General features: G+C 36.9%; 1 protein-coding gene across 2 annotated transcripts in view; it reads right to left on the bottom strand.

Moving 5' to 3' along the window:
* adamts14 (ADAM metallopeptidase with thrombospondin type 1 motif, 14) overlaps positions 1-24382 on the bottom strand; it is a 90648-nt gene that overhangs the window by 44384 nt on the left and 21882 nt on the right. The window contains exons 4-6 of one of the 2 annotated variants that reach the window (XM_077230855.1): positions 24123-24319; positions 14950-15033; positions 4134-4290 (exon numbers count right to left, since the gene is read on the bottom strand). In XM_077230855.1, coding sequence (XP_077086970.1) covers positions 4134-4290; positions 14950-15033; positions 24123-24319 — 438 coding nt within the window. The remainder of the gene's footprint in view (positions 1-4133; positions 4291-14949; positions 15034-24122; positions 24320-24382) is intronic. The other variant, XM_077230856.1, reaches the window with a different exon arrangement.

Genomic DNA, 24382 nt, shown 5'->3' with positions numbered 1-24382 from the left:
CATTTGAAGCGCAAAAGCAACCCGAAAAGCTTTAGCCATCAATCCCACAAACGCCACAAAAAGCCCGACACAGACAGAGAAGACACTCGATCAGGAGATGTGCAGCGCTCGAGCTTTAAAGCGGGTTAATAAACTCTTCTGAATCAAATGTTCATGCTATTGAAATCATCGGACAGTCTTTGGCATGCAGGTGAAAAGCAGAAGATGCAGATTACGAGAAGCTTATGAAGCCGCTGGTGTTTTAAAGCATCAATAATAATAACTAGGCAGATCATTTGATCACATGTTTAACACTGCTGATATTCCCATTGCCGTTCAGCCATGTAGAGTAATGAGGACTATTGGATTTTTTACATAACCAAGCAACACATATTTAGCCAGCCGGAGGGTTGCATGAGAAACAAGCACATCTGATGCTAGCCCAGCGTTTATCTGTCCTCAGGAGAACCAAACGCTTGCATGCTAATGCTAATGCTAATCACAGCGTATTAGAGTACATTAAATCAGGATATCACGACTGATATCGAAGGTCCACACAGAATATAGCACTGCTTTTACAACATCTTTGCCATATAACAGCCATAAATATATTATTGCCATAAACTTAACATAAAAACCTATATATAAAAGTTAGGAAGACAGGACGAGTTGAAGTGTGGCTTACATTTGTCATTTATTTTAGTTTGGGTAAAATAAAAGCTAAATAAAAAAAATATTTTAAGTACTTTACTATTTGTTATTATTGTGTGTTTATATACTAAACACACAATAATAATAAATCAATTATTATTATTGTTAACATTTGTCCCCAGACTAAAGATAAACGTTAGACCCTACTGTTAAATTTAACCAATTTTGTTGTGTTTTTCATTAATTTAATACGTTTCATAAAAATCATTTTAATATATGATCTATTAATCTATTCATTTTATATATGTATATATATATATATATATGATTAAAAAATATTATTTTCTAGCAATAAATTAAATTGCTGAATTATTTTCTAAAATTAACTATATAAAAAGTCATATATATATATATATATATATATATATATATATATATATATATATATATATATATATATATATATATATATAGAGAGAGAGAGAGAGAGAGAGAGAGAGAGAGAGAGAGAGTTTATATATAGTTAATTTTGGAAAATAATTCAGCAATTTAATTTATTGCTAGAAAATAATTTATTTATTTATTTTTCTAATTTGATATATTTTCTATATAATAAATATAATATATTGATATTTATATTCATATAATATATTAAATAAAATGTCTTGAATTAGAAAAAAAATGTTTATTACTAGAAAATAATAAAAACACACATAGTTTTATGGTTTTAAACTGTATTCAGTCAATTTTTCATAACAGGGTTGCAAAGGTCATAAAAAATAAACGTAAAAAAACAACAACATGTATTCATGTAACATTTATTTTGACGAGCAAGATCTTCTGAAGGTGAAGAACAGTGATTTGACAGCTATAAAGCAGGTTCTCCTGATCCGCTGATCCGTCCAGCTGTGATCAGTGCAGGATCTGCTGAATCCACTAATATCAGCTTCAGGTGCAGGACTTACTGTAAGCATCCGCCTATAACTGGCCCTGGATCAGAGCTAACGCTTGGGACGGGAGTGTGATGTTTGCCCTCGGGGGTAAAAGGTTGTGGTTTGAGCGCGGTCGGGTGATGTTATGAGCACAACATGAGCGTGGCGTAGCAACAGCAGACGAGTGAAACAGAAAACACGTATTACTGAACATCACACATGAGTCTCGAAGCCTAAACACACATCCATCACAAACCAGTTCCTACACTTCAACAACACTGACTGACAAGAGTTTGAGAGTCAAACACAGGACAATCCTGATGCTTCAGCTGGAAAACTGTGTTTGATCACAGCGTAAAACAAGTAGAACAACTCATTTATTGTAAAGAAAGATGAATGAAACACTTTATAAGTTTTAAATCCTAAAGCAATACATGATGTTTTGTGTTTGTTTGTGGTTAGAGGATCATGCTGAGAGTTAATGTGATTATCTAAACTTACATCCAAGACTTGGAGTTAGTGAAGAGAAATGATACTAATATTTTGCATTTAATGTAATGACATTTACACAATCTAGAAGAGTAGGGCCCGATGAAATCCGCCTGATTTTTTTCCCAAATTCCATTTTATTTTTTTTCAAACTTATACAAGTGAAACTTATTTTTGAAACGTATACAATTTAACAGCAATTTATTAAGAATTTAGCAAAAATGTAATTTTACGGCACATCAAATTTTTTCTCAAATTCCATTTTATTTTTAGCAAATTCTGTTTTCCCTAAAAAAAATTCTGGATTCTTTTTTAATGGTTTAATTAAATTTTAATAAACAAAAGCATGTCTAATTAATTGAATTCATAAAAACAGCTTAATTTATCTTTTCTTTTTTTTTTTACAATAAAAGGGCCTTTTGAAATGTTTTGTTTTTTCAGAAATTATGTGTATTTTAATTGATCTTTTAATCAAATGAAAATCAAACCCTTTTTGGCAAACAAAGTGCTGCACAACACTTTATTCTAAACACTTTTATTCTAAAATGAAAACATGGAAGAAAAATTTTATATTTATTAATTCATTTTATTATTATTATTACATTAAGCTTCTACTGTACAACAGTTATATATTTCCGTCACAATTTCTTCTAGTTAAATCAAACTTTTATTTTGAATGGTCGTCGTAATGACCTTAAATTTTCTGTTTATGATATGACGATAATTCTTATGACTGAATTCCTCGATTACTACAAAAAGGGACCACTTGATGAAACAAAATGCAAGTTCATTTGAATATCATAATGTTAACATATCTTTGTGAAATAGCAATTCAATGTTATTCCAACTTATTTGATCAGTTATGGATCTTAGTCATGGGAGACGCAATATTTAATACGACGAGAATGAAAGCGAGGCAGTGACGGATACTGTAGATGTACAGCCAATCTTCAGGTCATTTTTCAGAGTAAATCCGTCCCTCACAGACTCATTTTTATTCACACCAAATTAAATTTGTTTTCTATCCTGATTAAGCTGCCAAGTTATTCAACTACAACGACTACGTTTTTACAACCTATTTTAAATAACATGCATGCAAGAATAACTTTAATATTCGATGTTATGAATCGCAATAATTTAAATTGGTTATTTCACTGAGATACTTAGCAGTCCTTCCAGAAAAATGTGGAGGTATTTTTGTGATTGTTGCGGGCAAAAATCCTTGATTATGCGGCACGTTTCTTTAAAAATGCGATGGAATATGTGGGATATTCATGTAATTTTATGCGATGAAATTGCGGGAAATTGCAAAAACTGTGGTTTGATGAAGAAGAGAAAAAAAGTGATTCCCCGACACCCTGTTCTCACTAGGCTTAATGTAAAGAGTCATTATTTCAGATCTTAATAAACACACGACTCAAACTTACTAAACATTGATGAGTCAAACAAGTTCTGTAGCTTTACAAAAGGAATATGCTACAACTTCTGTAAATAGGAATAAATACAATATAAAAAAATAAAATGTGTGCTTACAGTTTTACAGCTTTTCGATGACGTTCACGTCGCGTAATTACGTCACTTCATCACGTTCCCAAGGCTGCTCTTGTGTGAAGTAAACACAACATTTTTCAACTTTCCGCTAAGATATATGTGAATTTTTAGCAACGAAAATCGCGGGAAATCATGCAAGCCCTGCATATTTTGCGAGGAAATTAGCGATTTATGCGGCGAATTTGAAAAAATGCGGACTTTGGCTGATTATGCATTGAATTATGCAATCGCATAATTGCGTTTTTCTGGAGGGACTGACTTAGAAAGGTAAACATATTAACAAGGAATATTAGTATTGTTGAGAGAGCACAGCTACTGATAATCATGCTTTCTTTTCCTCTACATGCCAAAAACTCTCCATCGCAACATAGCGGTCAAAGAGCATTTTTGGTTGCTTCGAGTTGGCATGGATGCCCAGTTCACACGGCGTGTAACTCGGTTAGTCCTGGGCATCTTGATGCCAACCGTTGGAGAACAGAAGCGTAAAGAAGCACTTACTCTGCACAGCCTCGATCGAGAGAAACACAGTACCTTGCATACCTGCGGGACCAAAGTCTTGCCTGGTGAGAAAGATTGCGTGGTCGTGATGCTCGGCGTGATCGGGGTCGAGTCTCTGCTGGGTGTTCGCCCAACGACAAACCTGTTCTAGACTCCGGGACGGGTTCCCTCGCTCGATCAGGCTGATGGACTAAAACACAGAACACAGTTTAGTCCAGACTAGTTTATAACAGCTAGGCTACACTGCGGGGTTTTGCATAAAAGCGTCTGTTAAAGGCACACATTTAAATGTACATTTTTGTTTGGCAATAATAAAATAAAATAAAAAGTAATTAAATAGCATTAAATTAAATTAAAATTAGGTTAAACGAAAAATTAAATAGAATGAAAAATTAAATTAAATTAAATTAAGTTAAATTAAATGAAAAATTAAATAGTTAAATTAATTTGAATGAAAATAAAAAAATAAAAATAAAAATAAATAAAGTTAAATTAAATTAAAAATTAAATTAAGTTAAATAGAACAAAAAAATTATTTTAGTTTGTTGTATTTTATTGTTTATTTTGTTTAACTTAATTTAATTTTAATTTAATTTAACTTCATTTAATTTTTTTATTTAAAATTTTTAATTTTCAATTTAACCTTAATTTAAATTCCAATTTAATTTAATTTATTTAATGCTATTTAATTACATTTAAACCGCTATATTGAAGGGGTTTTATATATATATTTTTATATATATATATATAAAAAAATGTATATATACATTTTTTTTTAGGTTTTATATATATATATATATATATATATATATATATATATATATATATATGTATTTACAGTCAACAGACGGCCTTATAAAAAATAATTTAATTGTGGATTTGCTTGAGCTAGAAAGAGCTACTGAACATAAATAAAATGCGCAGAAGGGTATTGAAAACATTTTGAACAAAATGTAGGCTAATAAAATAAATTATAAAACATAATAACATCATAACCATAGAACAGTAGAACATAAACATGAGTCTTGCTATGGTTCATTCATTTCTTTTCCCGTTTCACACACCCTCTCCGGACCACGTTGAGTTGACACCATGGTTCACACATGGACACTTATAATCGCATTGACGGCTCGATCGGACTAAAAACCCCTCATGTAAAAACCTTAATCGATCCGATTGAGCTCGATCCGAGTGACATTTCGATATGATTGAAAGGGTTGGTTTATCCCTCATGTAATCCGATCGAGAGAACATGTAAACACTTGATTGGAAACCGAAACTGAAAGGACTGCACATGTGCAATGACGTTAAATAAAAGTAATGAGTATAACGCGCGGAACGAGCTGTTTTTCCTGTTGAATAAAGTGTCATATTAATAAGCTTCCCGTCATTCTAAAATTCTCATTTTACTCGCGCGTATGTGAAGTGAAGCAGGACAACGTCCCACCAGTCCTTGTTGTGGATTCTCATCCACCACAGACGTGTGGTTTTGGCCGCGGAGAGAGGCATTTTTACTTCGTGATCAGCACGGCAAAACGGTTAATATGCTGTAAATTATGACCAGAGACGAATTAATATTACGTCTGCTGTTTAAAACAAATAAAGAACCAATAGAGGAGAATATTTATGCGCGAACAGTGGGAAACTCTGTATATTCGTGTAGTTTGTGCATGTCAAAAAATCAGTTCCGATTTGAAACTGGTGACATATAAACGCGCACATCAACCCGATTACTTTATTTATCATTCATGTAAACACCTTGTTCAGATTCATCAATCGTATTGATTTCATTCCGATTGTGTCCATGTAAACGTAGCTACTGTCAGCGGCAAAAGCGACGCATGCTCTTTTCACTTGTAAAACTCAAGGGTGTATGGGTAATGTAGTCTCTGCTCTCGGTGGGACGAATTAGGAAGCGTGCATTGTGAAGGGGCGCTCTGAAAAGCGGCAGCGCAGCCAAAGGATTAAAACAGATGTGCAAATGAGCGTACCGGTACGCTAAAAGCAAGTTCTGGGCACACGGAGAAGTGGCGGTACGCTCAAGAGCTATATTGGGAAGTGGCGGTACTGAGTACCGGCGCGTACCGGCCCACTTAAAGCACTGAGTGTCTTCATGTTTTACTCAGCAACTCATGTTAATTCCTACATGTCATTATGGACATGTAGGAATTAAAAATGAAGCTCCAATCTCCGCCCGAAAATCCCCAAAAAAGTCCATTGGTGCCTCAGTGACTACTTTGTTTAGGGAAGCTGTCAATCACAGCTGTCAATCATGACGTCACATTCCCGTTTTTATAGCATCAAATAACGAACTAAGATCAAACTTATTTAAAAAAACCCTGAACACTTAAACTTAAATCAGCGTGATAAAAACTACCTAAAATGACAGCAACCATCTTTGAAAAAAATGCATTTGATGTGTAATTTGATGTCATTTAGTTTCCATTAGACTTCATGGGGAGGCGGGGCTTATGAGCTATACTGGGACCAGCCACCGGGGGGGCGATCGAGACGCTTTGGCTTCACCTTTTAGCACTTGTGCGACGCTTGGTCTGAACAGAAGAAATTAACCGGAGAAGATTTACACCTCAAAGAAGGCGGAGCCTCAGAGCCACACCCACCTCTTACATCATCACCGCACGGACCAATGGTAGTTCAGAGATAGAGTACAGGAGTTTTGCGTGGCAAGCTGTTTTGAACTCCTGAAACAAACTTTGTTTTGACCTGATTTTGATTAAAATGTCTCATTTCACAGTTTGTCAATAGTGCCTCATAACTTTGCAATCAAAGTCAATATGAGGTCAAACATTTCTCATTAAATGACCTGAGCTGCTCCACATTCATGTTTTAGCTCTAGGCATCTTTGCTGGATGACAACTATTGACTCGTTTTATTTTCATTTCTCTTGAGGCATTTTAGGAGAATCATTTGATAAAAGAAGGCTTTGCTAACATTCCTATTAAGTTATTATTATATATAAACATTTGTAAACATGTTCTCTGAACGTTCAAAAACGTTATAGTTTTTTAAACTTTTTTTTTTTTAACGGAACAATCCATCATTCTTCAAACATTATGGAATGTTACTTTTGCATGTGTTCTGAACATTCCAAAACAAGTTGTTACATTTAAAAAAATGTTAAATGAACATCCAACTGAAACTTTTTAGGAAGACAACATTCCATGAACTGTGTATAAATAATGTTTTTGCGCTAGCTTTTTGAGAACATTATTAAAGACCAGATAACGTTTTATTAACATTACAGGGAAGAACGTTTGTTCATATAACGTTGAGAGAACCTTTCCACAATGTTTCCTTTTAGACAGCAGAAACACGTGAGAGTCTCTGAGCACCAGCGGTCCTCTGGGAGAACGTGGGCTATTTGAGGACACTTAGCTGTTTGTTTAGCATGAATACCCGCCGGTAAAATCCCATCTGAGACCGAGCTGAAGCTGAAATTCGATGACTGACTGGTTTTCTGTTCGGCTTCCAAAATATACCAACAACTCACTGTGACACAAGCAGACTAAACACAGCAAACCCCAGCGGGCCTGAAATCACTGAGCCAGAACAGACACAATGATCATCCATCATCACAACACACACGTTTACAGCCCAAAACACACTCCAGATCACACGGAAAATCCAAAAAGAATGACATTAAATATTATATTCATATATATTATACTTAAAGATATATTTTAAGCCGTTTTAAGAGTATTAACACAAGACAATGGGGTAAATAATTTACAATTAAAATGATTGTTTTGTTCAGAGTGACAAAAATTGCCGCTAAACGGTCAAGGTGATGAAACAATATGAGACGGGAGGAAAATTACTTTTCAATGCTTTGCATTTATTAGCATTAGCATTAGCAAGATTTGAAAGTGAAGGCAAAGTTTCTCAGATGAATCTGCACATTTTTCTTCCCATCTTTTTTTCCATCACCTCGTCCCTTCTGGGCTTTGACGGATTTGCGAACACACAATTCAGGCCTCGTTGTGGATCAATACCAATGTGGAGATGAATTGAAAGTATTTATTTTCCCTTCGAGATGTAATGAAGTAAAGTAGAAAGTGAAATCTATGCATCTTCTGGTCATATGTATCCAGTGAGCAGCGGTGGAATGTAACGAAGTACAAATACTTTGTTGCTTTACTTAAGTACATTTTTCACGTATCTGTACTTTACTTAAGTAGAATCAATAGTGCATACTTTTAAATTTTACTTCGTTACATTTTACATCAATTATTATACTTTCTACTCCACTATATTTCTACAACGTTCCGTTATATTTTCTGATCAGTTTTCCCCCTGCCACAGATATTAGTGATGTTCGGTTCGTGAACGAATCGTTCTTTTTAGTGAACCGGTCAAACCAGCATTAATTATTTTAATTTGAAAATTGCTTATATTTTGATAATTGACCGGATGGTCGAGTGTTTCTTGGTGTAACTTCCTGCCGGAATAGGTAACCAACAACATCGCACGAACACACGTCGTGATGGAGAAGGTAAATTGGAAGAAAGCTCGTCTAACATTTGAGGCTTGAACATTTAATATATAGCCCATCGTTTACATTATTATTGATGCAGTCAAAAACTCTACAACTACTTTGCAACCAGGCCAGAAGCTTTGGCTCAGTTTGGCTAGTTTACTTTATCTGAAACTAAGGGAAATGTTAATGGGTAACGTTGTGGGAAGGAATGAAGATGTATTTCTTCATTTTATTTTAAATGTTATATTATACTGCATTAATAGTCTTTCTAGTTACATTAAGGCTACATGTATTAATAATACATATTAAAATGTAATATTTTATATCCCGTCAAAACATACATTAATCATTGCCATTGCATTTGTAATTTTCAAAGATGTCAGGGAAAAAACAAAAAGATTTGTTTTTCCAAACTGTTTGGAGCAATTTGTTGTATTTTTGTAATTTTTTGTAATTTTGAAACATAACATTAAAGAGTATATTTGATGTGATGAATTGCTCTGTCATTTATCAGATTTACTAATTGTTATCATTTCAATTTGTGCTGGTTAATTATGAACAATGGGTAAAATTGGGGGGCGGGGATGGGCGGGGGCGGGGCTACATTAGGGCTCCTCCCCTAACCTCATGTGATCTCACTCCAAGCTTCTGATAACACTTGAGAACCCTGTTATTATTTGTACTTTTACTTAAGTACTGAGATTCAGTACTTTCTCTACCACTGCCAATGAGTAATACAGAGTTGTGCTGTCAATCAAACAAAGCTGCCGGTGGCGTGATTGATAAGCGGTGTTGTATCTCTCACGGAGGAGCGACGACAGTGAAGGATGAGAGAGGAACAGGCCTGGACTTATGTTGTGTTTTATTTGTTTGATTATATGTGAGAGCAGTCGTACATGAGGGGCTGCTGTCTTTTACTTTCATTTGTATTTGTTTATTTTATTATTAAAAGTTGTTGAGTGTTAGGGTTAGGCCGGTTCCCGCCTCCCTCTTCCTATAACATCTAACTTTGCTACATGTATTTAGTAAAGTCCAAAAGTGATTTGGATAAAAATGCTTCAATTTAGCATTTTCCTAATTTAATACAGACTTTTTGTCATTATAATGTCAGCCTATCAACATGAATTTAATAACGTATAGACCTTATGTAACCACGCCCCTTTCCAGCGCTGCGCTCATTGTCTTTTGTCTTCCGGTCTGTATTTTCACAGCGATCCTTCATATTTAATAATGAATGGCTCGTTTTAAAATCTTCACTGTCTACTGACATTTGCTAAGACATCTGCTTTAAACATAACAATCCTCATGATAACTTTCGTTAACTTTAAATTAAGTAAATCTACTTCAAAAGCTAATTACTCCTGGACAGCGATGCTATAGAGATATACAGAGCGACCGCAAAACCGGAAGTTCAAAGACAATATTCTAAAGATGGCGGCGCCCTCGTTTCTCTGGCGCATTCCCGAATTTAATGACAGCGGCACATGAACAAATCCAACACAGATTAAAGGGGTCATATAATGCCATTTTTGTACAAGTTAATATTAATCTTTAGGGTCTAAATGAAAACTTTGTAATATACTTTTATTAAAAATTCTCATTAGTATTTCAAGAAAACACTAATTTTACCTGCTCTGTTTTCAGCACGCCGTTTCAGTGTATATGCCTTTAAATGATAATGAGCTTGCTGACTCCGCCCCTCTGTTCTTTGGGGCGTTTTTGACACAACGCACGTGGAGTGTTGCCTTGACAACAGTTGATGGTATACTTTGGCGAAACAATGGCAGAGGGAGTCTCTGAGGACACATCTGTAGTGTTGCCATACCAATTTGAACCGGAGTCGGACCCGGAACAAGATGACGGCCCCGAAGAAGTTCGAACATTAAGACTCGAACACGAAGTTTCTGAATGGTTGGTTAACGTAATGTCACTTTGATCTATTTTTGTGTGTACTAGTGTCAGGGTAAAGTAGTGGGATAAAAACGCTATGTTTACTGTATAGGTTAGTTCGTTGACAGATTTATTTTGAAAAACGTTTTTTTGGTAAATGTAGGCTTGTCAGTGATGCGTAACGTTATCTCAGTGTTCGGTACAACTATCGTGACTGAAACATGTCCTGTCATGTCAGTAATGATTCTAGCAGTAGGCTAGTTGAAGGATACCTAAGAATGAGTTATATGTTTATGTTTAGTGCAGTACGAACATGTTTTATGTTTTACTTAGTGTTAGCACATTAACTGTAACACCTGCGTACACAGTTTTTAATAACACAATAACCATAATGCGTTATTCATTATAAACGTGGGATTATGAATTATATTGAGAACGTCGTAACGTTACATAGAATACATGCCGTAATGTACCTGAGTGTAAACATTAGCCGCATTCATCGTGAAGCGTGCAAGCGATTTGCAAAGATTAATATGTATCGTAAAAGTGTTTTTTTTGTATATTTTATTGATTTTACACAAACAATAAACAAACAAGCCCAGCTATTACCAACATACAAAACAGGGGGAAAAAAAAATTTCACATACAAATTGCACATCACATATTACATCACATAATCTACATTATTGTTTACAACAAAACACAAAAAAAAATAAAAAAAAAATAAAAATAAAAATAAATAAAAAAAAGGGCAAATTTCAAAAGAATTTATGACTTATTGGTGAAGGCAAAATGTGGTCTCCCATCCTGCAGTAAACCAGCAAGATCACCAGGAAGGTAGTCAAGAAAAGGTCGTGTATCGTAAAAGGTTAATAAAACGTTACACTCACTTCTTCAGGAGGTGCAGCAGGAACACGAATAGTTGGTACCGATTCCTTTTTCAGGAGCAGCTTCTTATCAAAACCAGCTTTATATTGACCCTCGTTTAAATAGCAGTCTGGTGAGAAATGATTCGCGCAAACATGAACGCATTTACGTTGATCGTGGGGAATAATCCCATCGTAAACAAAACTCAGCCACTGCTGTCAATCAACAACCGTGGGAGGGGCGTCACGCGCCGTGTGACGTCACACGGTGAAACGGCTCGATTTGAGACAGGAATACATATAAGGAGATTAAAACAAAAAAACTGGATGGATTTTTATCATTATATGATGGTTGTGTACAGGCACTGCCAACACACATGCAGTACAATCAACTTGTAAAAGTGCACCATTATATGACCCCTTTAAGAAAGCATAATTGTGCAAATCTTAAATATTAACTGTTAGTTTAAATCATAATGCTTTGAAGGCTTTGTTCATTTCCAGGTTTAAACAGAATTTTTACTTGTGGTTTCAGTGCTTAAAATCATAAATCACATTTTACATAGTGTTCACTGTAGTTTGATGTCTTGCCTTCTAAAATGACTGACCAGTGGCGGTTCTAGAGGGGGGGCCGGGGGGGCCCGTGCCCCTGTGACAACAAGCTTGGCCCCCCTAAATGTGGAGTGTGAAATAATTTTTACAAAACTGTTTTTTTGCTATCGTTGTTATCGTTGTATGCGTATTATTTTTTTTATTATTCTATCTTTGTGGATTTGCTTGTTCACGTGACAATTCGCATCACATTCGCGGGAATCGCGGCAGAATAACGTCTGTCTCCTGCACGCGAGAGAGAGGAGAGAAGGAGAAAGCTGGTAAATGTCAGTTCAGTTGCAAGTTCATTCTTTATGTGCGTATCGGGTGTGCGATGTGTATTGTCTATTATGATATTGCAATCAATGTTTTAACTGTATACGAGGCACTGTGAGCTGACATCGCATTTGTCTCTCGTCCTTTCACTGCTGTGTGCGGTTCATAGGTAGGCTATGTCCCCAAATTAGTTTATGTCTTATATTTATATCATATTATGTTCTTATATTAGAATATCAGTTCAGCAAGAGTGCCGTTTTCCCGTGCACAATTGCAACTGTGATATTGATGTTATACAACAGCTAAATTAACAATAAGTGAACATTGGGAGTTACCTTTTAGACACAATATTGTCAATATTGTTTGTTTTCCCTTTATTTCGCCGACTAGAATTTCAAAATGAAACCGTAGCAGAGTCTCAATGCAACAGACAGCAATGATTTATTGACTGAAATCCGCGTTTTGAAGGAATCACTTGCTCCTTTCCCGAATGAATCAGCCGTTTGAACAAATCCGTTGAATGAATGAATCCCTCAACTCACTTATTAAGACCGTGACCTTTTAAGATTAAGACCTTTTAGTTTCATATTTAAAGTACCCTTTAATTAGAACATTACAATTAGAAATCATTTCATATTTAAATATTGATTTTTAAAAAAATCTCATAGCTTTATTTATGCAATTATAAATGGAATGTAAATATATTAATGCCGCTTCTGTGTCTCCTTTAGACTGCAAAGATGGATTTTGATTAAATTATTTCATTTGACAGGTAACAGTGGTACTGTATAATTATTGTATAATTAAGTATTATTGTATAAATACGTATAATTACTGTATAATTTGTATGTTAGTATTTGACATAAAAGGTGATTCATAACTCTAAATAAGTTTAGAAAGAATGTCCATATATAGGTGAAAATGCCCCTGGAAATCAATTTAAGCTGGCAAATTAAATTAATAAAAAATTAATGAAAAAATTAATTTCGGTCCCTGCTGTTAACTGACCACTGCATAGAATATTAAAAAATATGAATATCTTTGTGAGTCTGCTGTCAACAACAGGCCTAAACCAGCCATGTCACCAGCACAAAAACACAATCAGTAAAATATCATCTAATTATCAACAAAACATTGAAAATATTGTGATATATTTTGTCAATATTGCACACCCCTAATGTACGGTATGAATTATGATTTCTTCAGGTCTTAAAAAGGCTTAAATTTGACTTTAAAATGTGTGCAGGAACCCTGTAAACGGTTAGACGTAGTTACCTAGCAAGTCAGTTATTTTCAGTAAATTAATTAATAAGCTTCTTGGTCCCCATTGCTTTTGCTCTATAGTTCTCACCAAAATGAAGAGAAAGAAGGACATCATGTCAATTACAGTTACTGTGACTAATACTGAATATGTAATGCAAATGTAAAAATATAATGGAAATGCAAATACATTGTTGAATGATTATAAACATGGTATTTTGCCTGTTAATGCCTGCAGTGCAGTGCAGAAAATGATATGACAACAATAAGGTCTAAATGTAACTGGCCCCTCTAACAGTACAACTGGCCCCAGCTTGGCCCCCCCAGTTGAAATGGTCTAGAACCGCCACTGTGACTGACAGCATCTACAACTGCACAACGAGCAAACGCTTGCGAATTTATGAAGACGACACTCAACCTAGATGTCAACCTCAATTAATATTCTTCAGCACTGTTACTTTTGCTTCTCTAAACTTCCAGCCAATCACAGAAGCGCTGCCAGCGTGCGAGAAGGACGTAAGTGTGGTGACAAGAAACTCATGTTTATAAATGATAGCAAAGTACCACAAGCTTGGAAATTTTAACTAATTGTAAACGCAAGAAAACATGCAGTGCGCCTCTAAATTGGCATGAGCATAAAGTCAATCTGCAGTAATGGATTAATGCAGCGTCTCGTGTGTAATGAGTCCACGCACACACACACACACACACACACACACACACACACGCAGGATCGGTGTGTGGATTCACCCTGGCACTGAGTGTCAGCATTAATCATTCAAGACACGCGGCAGAGAGTCAGATGGAAAACTATCATTGCTGCTGGGAATCAGGACATTGGTGCGCACACACACACACACACACACACACACACACACACACACACACACACACACACACACACACACACCTGTACAGTCGCTCACAGGCAGAATCACACTTAAAGTTTCGAAGCTTTGTTTGATTGACAGCACAACTCTGCATTACTCACTGGATACATATGACCAGAAGATGCATAGACTTCACTTTCTACTTTACTTCATTACATCTCGAAGGGAAAAGAAATACTTTCAATTCATCTCCACATTGGTATTGATCCACAACGAGGCCTGAATTGTGTGTTCGCAAATCCGTCAAAGCCCAGAAGGGACGAGGTGATGGAAAAAAGATGGGAAGAAAAATGTGCAGATTCATCTGAGAAACTTTGCCTTCACTTTCAAATCTTTTGTGTTCACTAACAAAACTTGTGCATTCCAACCAAAACACTTTCCGTTCCGTTTTGCATTTATTAATTAACATTTTTATTTCAAATGCAAAACAGGATGCAAAAGTTTTGCTAATGAATGCAAAGCACTGAAAATGAAATTTTTTTTCAAGGTAAAAACACTTAAATATGTAATTTTGGTGATCAAAGATGAGTTTTAATGGGTCAAATGATTTTAAATAAGTGTTTATGCTCAACGCTCACCTGACGATATCCCACCAGGATCATTCGGACCAGCACAATGTTGATGTTGGTTCCCAGAGACTCATCGTGGTAGATTTCATCAACCTGCGGACACAGGAAAAAATAAATCTGAGTGCATATGAAGCTCAAAATCGAAACTATGCAGAACTCATTGAAAAGTCCAAGTAAAACAGAGTTTATGACCCATTTTACTGACTGAACATTTTGCATGAAATCCACAAACAACCTTGATGATTTTTTATTTAATTTATGTAAGAACGAAAAACCAAAAATTATTTAAATTACAAAATAAGTATCACAGTCAAGAGTGAAACAATTGACAGTAAAAGGGAGAATTAATAATAATAATGAAAATAAACTTCACATGGTTTTATTTCCACCCTCATCTTCATTTGGCTCATAATTAATTTTCATAATGCCAACAGTTTATATTTTTGTGTTTTGTGTTGAGTCTGTGGTTTGAGGTTTTCACATTTAAAGAGGAAACTCACCGCAAACAACCGGCAGTGAAATTAACGTCAACTCTAATTTACACAACTCAATAAATGCGTCAGGAAGGAACATGACAAACAAGTAGCAAAAACCACTACAGTAATAACTCGCAGTACTACGGTATGCAAATACGATAAACGTACAGTCGTACACTTCAAATGAATAACTGAGCATCAATAATAACTGATAATAATTGAGCATCAAATCATATTATAGTGATTTCTGAAGGATCATGTGACACTGAAGACTGGAGTAATGATGCTGAAAATTCAGCTTTGATCACAGGAATAAATTACACTTTACTATATATTCACATAGAAAACAGCTGTTTTAAGGTGTAAAAATATTTCACTTTTTTTCATAGTATTTTTGATCAAATAAATGCAGCCTTGGTGCGCAGAAGAGACTTCTATCAAAAATATTTTACAAAATTTTATTATTCTAAAATTTTGATTGGATATAAGCACGTTACCATCATTTAAAGTACAAAATGTCCACATTTATAACACTGACTAAAGAAGCAACAAATTCTAATGAAAAACAAATTATTTTCTGAAGAAAATGTGAGGGATGCGATCCAATGCTCATACTTCCTTTATGGGCTTTATCACAAACACAACACAAAGTGTTTGCGACGAAACAACGGCAGCATGTTTGTTGATGTAGGAACGTGAATGAACGCTGTTTAATGACGTGCTTCAGGCAGTCGGTGTCTAACTGTAATATAACACAGAGTGTGTGACGTGAAATACAGTCTGATAAACACAGCTGGAAACACAGAGACTGACGAGAGATTTCTGTTTCCAGTGGAACATTATTCTGACCAGCCGACGCGCTTCTCACATGCTGGTATGTACCTTAAATCCATCACAACGTATATGAAACACGAGTAAATGCTGCATTCTCAGTGTCGCCACAAGGAAGCGCTATACTGAGTCTTCATCTACGGTCAGTTCTCTTATTCAGTTCATCTACTGTCATCATTACCGAAATGCAAGAACACGCCGGAACACATTAAAATTACTGTATTTCACAATTCTTTATAATCTCTCATTAAATAAAATCCGCCGTAATTTTCTGCCTGGGCTACATAATGTTAACTGTGGTGAAAATCCAGCTTTTACTGTTGTTTATATGTCTATGTGGTGTTTTTAATACGCTTTAAGACAAACCATGTGTAAATTCATAAGTCGACAGCATTGCTGAGTATTTTCTGCTTAAAACTGCAGTGAACCAAAGACAGTCTCAAAAACACGGTTTGAAATCGCTGGTGTTTCTGACGTCACAAACTACCTTGTAACCAATCAGATCAACGTGTGATCGTCAACGAGTGGATCTCTGAGTGAGTGAGTGAGTGAGTGGAGGCGGGGCGCATTTGCATATTCATAGACCCTGGCATGAAGAAACATTTTTTTAAGTAAAAAACTTTAAATATGTACTTTTAGTGATTAAAGATACGTTTTAAGGGATAAAATTATTGACTGCAGGGCGACTTTCAGGATTTTTTTATGTTATAAGTGTTAATGTTAAATGCTCACCAAGGCTGCATCTGTTTGATCAAAAATACAGTAAAATCTGTATAATTGTGAAATATGATTACAGTTTAAAAACTGCAGGTAGGATTTACTTTGAAACAACTTAATGTAACACAAATAAATTATTTGTAACACAAATATTTACAAATAAACACGAAATAACACACTGAATTAAACATGAAATTTGAAATGGTATTTTCTAGTAAAACACTCCTAAAATCTCACAAATGTTTTTCTGGCTTAAACATCCCAATGTGCTGCAAGGACACGTATGGAAAAAACATGGAATTTCTTTGAGCTCAATGAAAAGTGATTCTGATTCTGGCGAGTATTTTCTGCAACGTCTTCTTCTTCTTCTTCTTTAAAAAGCCACACTTCACCACATTTTGTTATTATGCAATGCCAAAAATGTCTGACCAACAAAAAAAATGCTGTTTGGGCTTAAAGTCTGACGTGTCACACACAGTTAAAGGAATTTAAACCAAACTCTGGCCTTGTTCGATCGCTGCCGAAGCGTCTCAGGTTCGAGCGCTGAGGGAAAACAGCACGGATATATTTTCCATATATCAGGAAAGACACTTGACAAACTCTTGATCCTGCAGCCGGGGTCACAGAGTTTACCAACGCATTCTGGTTAAACACACGGCCTTCGTTTCCTCCCAGATCTGGTTTTGTGCCTCATGCTGGTTTGGCCCAGTGTGAGAGCTGAAGATCAGACTGGGGATTATGGGTAATATAGCGCTGAAGGACTCGGTTAAGGTTAAACCCTCTTGAGTTTCCCGACCTCTCGATAAGGTCACCTTGACAAAACCAATGGAAGACAATAAATTCAAAATAAACAATGGGACACACTATCAAAAACCATCCAAACAAAGGCATGAAGCACTGAAGAAGAGCTGCTCGATTCATACAAGTCAAACTCAAATCACAATGTGGCGATTTAATTAAATATAATTAATAATATATGCGCTGCGTGTTTCAGAGTGAAACAACCATCTTCACAAACAAAAAGAGAAGATTTAGTAAATTCTTGCGGTTTTCTGTGAAAATTAAGTAATAAGTATTTAAAATAAAATTATTATTATTATGAAATACTCTATTTTTTATTTTAAAGTGAAATATTACAATATTGACATTTCTTTTTTGTATTTAGCAGTCTTATATTTTTATTTATGACAAATACTACAACTAATTATTATTATTATTTATTATTAACTTTATAGCTATATTGATTTATAATACTAATATGATATTATTATATTATTTTTATTTAATAATAATAGTAATAATTATAATTATTATATAGTTATATTGAGTTAAGTATTTTGGCCAAATTGTGCAGATACACAGACATTTGTATTGCATTTTAAATCATTTTAAAATTATTATTATAATGTTTTTTAATAGCCATATTGATTTATAATCACAAAAGTTTGGCCAAATTGTGATTATTATTATATTATTTTTATTAAATAATATATTTGTATTTTACAGTAAAGATCTTATTTTGTTTTGATTTAGCAAGTTTATATTCTTAATTAATAATAATAATGTATTTGTGCAGCTCTACAAACAAGCACAGCAAATTTTCAAATTGCATTTTAAATCGTAATCACAATTACACAATTAAATGTTTTTTTGTCCCTTAAATTGTGCAGCCCTACACTAAATTTACAGCATGTTTTTCTCCTAACCAGCTGTGACCAAATCACTACAGAAGGTCCGCTGGCAACAAACAGAAACTGATAGGAACAGACTCCAAAAAGGCTAAGGAGCAATTTTAATGTTATATAAAATGTTCAGAAGAACTACTAGAAACACCCGGCTCCAACAAGCATCACCTCTTAAATTCTGTTCTTCACAAATGATGAGGATTATAATTATTCACAACATCGTGTTCGCACAACACTCATCAGATGTTGTCATCTCTGCCACAGCGCAAATAAACACTCTGACCACTTCAATCACGTCTGGTTTAATGAGTTATGAGTGCTTGACTGCCTGAAACATGCTAATTGGTCAAATAAAATACAAAAACAACTTTTCAAAAGCATTTCTGCTCTAAAATAAGCGCTCGCAACCAATTTTACTTTAGCAATATGACATTTCCAAGTAAAACTGGATATTCAACAGAAAAATGCAGTGAGGAATGTGACAAACAACATTGGATCCCATTGACTTTCACTGAAAAGGAAACTTGTTTACATGCACATTTACATTTACGCCTTTAGCAGACATTTATATCCAAAGCGACTTCATGAATTCATGCATTGCCTGGGAATCAAACTTATGACTTTGCGTATAGCAACTACTGTTAGAAATACTGCTCAATATGCAGAGCGAGTTATATTTTTATGCAAAATCATTAAGTCCAATGTAAATATAACATGCACGCATGAATCGTTCACGTAAGACCAGAAATGTGCACTAAGAACACCTTTTCCCTTGTTTTTCTATGTAAACATGCTTTAGACGGGTTTGTTTGACTGTTGCGCTCATGTCTTCTGCAGCATCTTGCATATAACATTCTTTTTTTTACAAATGCATTTCTAGACGCGAAAAAATGCGTCCTGTGTGAATACCCCTAACGCCTGTCAGCGATGCAACAAACTTCAAACTTTAGAACTAGCTAAAGCAACTCTTCCTCCATCTGGGAATCTACACAGACTGTAATTGCGTCCAGGTTTAGGTTGCAGACTCTGCGTGACGTGATCGGCTTCCCGTCATGTTGACACTTGTCTGGAACGATGCGAGCGGATATGGAGTGGCGTGTTGTGATCCAAACATGCACTGATGACTCTTTCCACTGCCCTGAAGATCAGTAAACAGCCTCTCCAGATTGAAAGGAGACATGCAAAGTGCCTCCCCCGTGATGAAAGCATGCGCTTACATTATTTGTAAAAGTGTCTGCGAATTTATGAGGTGAGACACCGTCCGACGACCTTCACGAGAGGCTCGTTTGTGTTTATTTACGGCGAAAGGCCCGAGTTAGCTCTGGAAAGCCGCCTCGGTCTCTACAGGACACATATACACACGTCAGGCCATCAGTCACAAGAGAACATGAACGTCTGACACACACCTGGATAGAAAAACACACAATTTCTCCTGCTCTGACAGGAGCTGAACGCAGGCTAGACACAGAAATAAGGACACCGGTGGAAAAGTATTGGGCTGATTTTTCTAGTTGACTAGTAGTCGTTCATTTAAGCCATTAATTGACTAGTTGCATGTTTATGATTTGGTGGCATAAAGAAATGGTTTGAATTTTAAAACTGTCCTACTAATAATAAATATTAAGTGCTCAAGCGCAGACATAAAGCTGTAGAGCACCAGCAATAGTAATGGTTATGAATGTGTTGGAAAAAACAGAAAGGAGACTGAGTGAACATATTAATAATTTATTAATAAAATAATGTTTTCTTAGCTGTCATTGAAATCGTTGCTGGCTCGTTATCTCCACATTATAGTGGATGCGCCTATAGAGAGAAATGCACATTAAAGGTGCAGTAAGGGATTTCTGAGAAACAGTGTTTATATCTGACATCAACCCAAACAGACACGCCCCTCCCTTCATTGCTCCGCCCCCAAAATGAGTGGATGTCTCTTTATCATAGCTGAAGCGAAGCGAAATAATGCTTCATAGCGATGATGACAAACGAATGACAAGGAAGAACAAAAAATTAACATACAGTACACAAGAGTATATAAAAGCAATAAGTGGCCAGCAGCTCCAGACAAACAATCCCGTGACTAGAGCTAACATCACAACAACAGCATATCTTGGTTCTGTGAAATAGTAAAACAAATGTTTTCAGGGCTACCCGCTTTGGTTTCTCCAGCGCTGGAAAGATTTAGTAATATCAACGCATGACTGAAAGCTCTTGCCTGATCAAAACCCAGTGATATTGCTTTGACCTTTTCTTTTTTGTAAGGTATCTCAGCCATTTCTCTTTCTACAGTCTTTCATCACTTTCTCACTCTAGTGAGTGGACACGCCCCCTACTGCTGATTGTCTCTCTCTTTCTCTCACTCCTCCCCCATCATGAGTGGACACGCCCCCTACTGCTGATTGGCTCACACTCTTTTCTCCCCAACCATGAATGGACACGCCCCCTACTACTGATTGGCTCTCTCTCCCCCTTCATTATGAATGGACACGCCCCCTACTGCTGATTGACTCATGCTCTTTTCGCCCTAATCATGAATGGACACGCCCCCTACTGCTGATTGGATCACTCTCTCTCCCCCCATCATGAGTGGACACACCCCCTTACAGCTGATTGGCTCACTCTGTCTCCTCCCCGACCATGAGTGGACACGCCCCCTTACTGCTGATTGGCTCACTCTCTCTCCTCCCCATCATGAGTGGACACACCCCATACAGCTGATTGGCTCACTCTGTCTCCTCCCCAACCATGAGTGGACACGCCCCCTTACTGCTGATTGGCTCAGTCTCTCTCCTCCCCATCATGAGTGGACACACCCCCTTACAGCTGATTGGCTCACTCTGTCTCCTCCCCGACCATGAGTGGACACGCCCCCTTACTGCTGATTGGCTCACTCTCTCTCCTCCCCATCATGAGTGGACACACCCCCTTACAGCTGATTGGCTCAGTCTCTCTCCTCCCCGACCATGAGTGGACACGCCCCCTTACTGCTGATTGGCTCACTCTCTCTCCTCCCCATCATGAGTGGACACACCCCATACAGCTGATTGGCTACAAGTGTGTTATGTTGCTCAGTCCGATCCACATTCAACAGCATTTCTCAGAAATCACTTTCTGCAGCTTTAAGTTAAAGGTCATGCAGTAAACGCGGTACCAATTTAGCCAGAGACCATGTAAAGTGGCTAACGTTAGGCTATTAATAGCATATTTCAATTTATAAGCCATGTTTGAGGTCAATGAGTGATTGGATTGGAAACATTTTTGACATAATTACCACATGGACCAGCCATATAAACGATCTGTCCGACACTGAGTTTTTCTGCAACTAACAAACTAATTAAAATTTGGTTGACTACGCCTCTTCTCGTCAACATTAAAGGGCAGCCCTAGAATGAAGTAAAACAAAGTTAGATCTAGTATAATGAGTAATATTTAGCATGCAGACATCAAATGTTTTCACTGAGGCTAATCTTCTGATCCAAGAACCAGACTAGTTGAACTCCTGAACGCTCAAACACATGTTGATTTCCTCTTACAGTGATGAGAAACGCAGCTGTTCTCTGAAGGCGTTGAGCATCTCTAGTCAGCGTAAAGCAGGACAAAACCTGCCGTTTCTCAACCCAAGCATTGTCCGCTGTCCAGAAATCAGTCTCCAGACGGTAAAACACCCACAATGCTGAGCAAAGAAGATTAACACAAAGTGGAGAGTGATTTGTCTTGCTTCCGTATGTCAGAAATACATAACTTCAGTGAAGATCTAAATCCTGTTCTGAACATGCAAACGTCTGCTGATGAGCCAAGGATTTAGATGATAAAGCCAAAAGAAAGCATGATGAAGGAGATTTCTTTGGGTTTCTTTACACACCGACTATAAAGCTCAACGCACAAACAAACACTCCAGAGACTCTGTGTATAGCCATAGTTTGAGGATGAAACTGTCACTAGAAGTGAGCTGAATCCAACAAACCCTCCCAGTGGGAACGCCATCCACAGCACAAATGACTTCGCAACTAAGAAAACCTGCGGTTACAAAAGTAGGGCACAGGTCTGTTCTGACAGTCAGAAAAAAATGATGCTAAATGTAAATAATACAAAGCAATGAAATGTATAAACCATGCATACAGAAGTTAGAATGACAAAATAAAGTTCTAAAAATCGAAATGTTTTTTGTTACATTAAAAAATGTCCGCCGGATCCAGGCCGTATCCGGATCTGATGAAGGACCTGCGCCTGGACACGGCGACGACGCACACCTGAAGTGTCACTAGTCTCTCCCCTGTGAAGGCCTCCTTCCCTTCCTTTACCTCTGTACAGATAAAACGTTGTCAGGGTACTTCCAGTTCACGTGGCTACGCGGAAACGATAAATAATTCTTTATTATAAATTCTTAAGGCCAGACAAGTAGTTTGTTGAGGGTTGATTTGTAGAGAAGGACTAGACGCCTGCACATATATATATTCAAACACGCATACCTATAGACTAAACATGTGAGTGTGTGTGTGTGTTTTCAGGCCGTGTGTGTGTGTGTGTGTTGGACCCATGAACCCTGGTCTCCGTCAGGTCAGTCGCTGGTCTAGTGTGGGATCAGTCCACCGCTGCGGTCCTGTGTGTGTGTGTGTGTGTGTGTGTGTGTGTGTGTGTATGTGAATGGGATCAGTCCACCGCTGTGCTCCTAACCGTAACTGTCACCGAGTGAAACCAGATCCTGACTGGAGGGATTTTGTGTACGTAAGTAGATTAAGGTGGCAGGACCTGGTGGGACGTGTGTGTAACAGTCTTTTCTCTCTTTCTCTCTCTAGTAATCCTCCCACAGATTCCCGACAGCAACATGAGCAGAGAACCATGGGTAAAGAGTTGCTTCTTGTGCACATTTGGTTTGAGAACCAAACTAATCGAGTGGAAGAGGTTATTTACTGTGCATTTCTTCATTAAAATGCTTTTTTTCCATGTTCATCTTTCTTTAGTGTGTAATGTTGATGTTTGAGCATGAAAAAGGTTTCGGGAGTTCTTCTCTATATCAGTGTCAGTGTTTCTGAACTCCTGAAACGCCTCCATTGTAGTCTTGAGTTTCTTCCGGGAACACGTCACAATATTCCTCATTATAATAATTCATACGCAGAATAAAGGGGCGGGGCCTGGTTGAGTTAGTTAGTAGTGTGTTAAACTGGCGGTTATGGTAAGGGGCGGGACATTTCCCAAACACACTCGAAGCGCTCGACCAATCACAACACACTGATCCAGCCGACCAATCAGAGAACAGTGTGCTTTTCAGAAGGAGGGGCTTCATTGATACAGGAAGTAAACAGAGCGTTACTGACAGACTGGGAAGAGAGGAGCCGCAACAATGGAGAATATGAGGAAAAAAATCAACATTCAAGCAGGAAAACCTGTTCTAGTAGAGCCTGAAAACAACACCAAGACTTTGTAAAAGGGCATAATATGGCCTCTTTAAATACAGTGAAACTGCAACATCACTTACTATGTTCATCAGCGTCAGGACGTAGTTCTGCACGTGTTCTTTGCCGTGAAAACGCACAACCGAATCGTCCACCGCAAGCAGCACCTCGATGTTGTAGTCGTCTTTCTTCACGTGTCTGCGTTTGCGCTCCGTCTCGGACAGTTTCTCCTCCACCGAGTCGAGAGCGTTGGGAAGCTCGGCGATACCAAAGTCTGTGACTGAAAACACACAAATGTATTTGTATCGCGCTTTTCACTACACAAATTGTTTCAAAGCAGCTT

Source organism: Siphateles boraxobius, unplaced genomic scaffold (genome assembly GCF_051911475.1).
Source record: "Siphateles boraxobius isolate OS27281-9 unplaced genomic scaffold, OSU_SipBor_1 151, whole genome shotgun sequence".
Lineage (NCBI taxonomy): Eukaryota > Metazoa > Chordata > Actinopteri > Cypriniformes > Leuciscidae > Siphateles > Siphateles boraxobius.
Note: the sequence above shows the minus strand (reverse complement) of the source record. Positions and strands in the feature narration are given on the sequence as shown.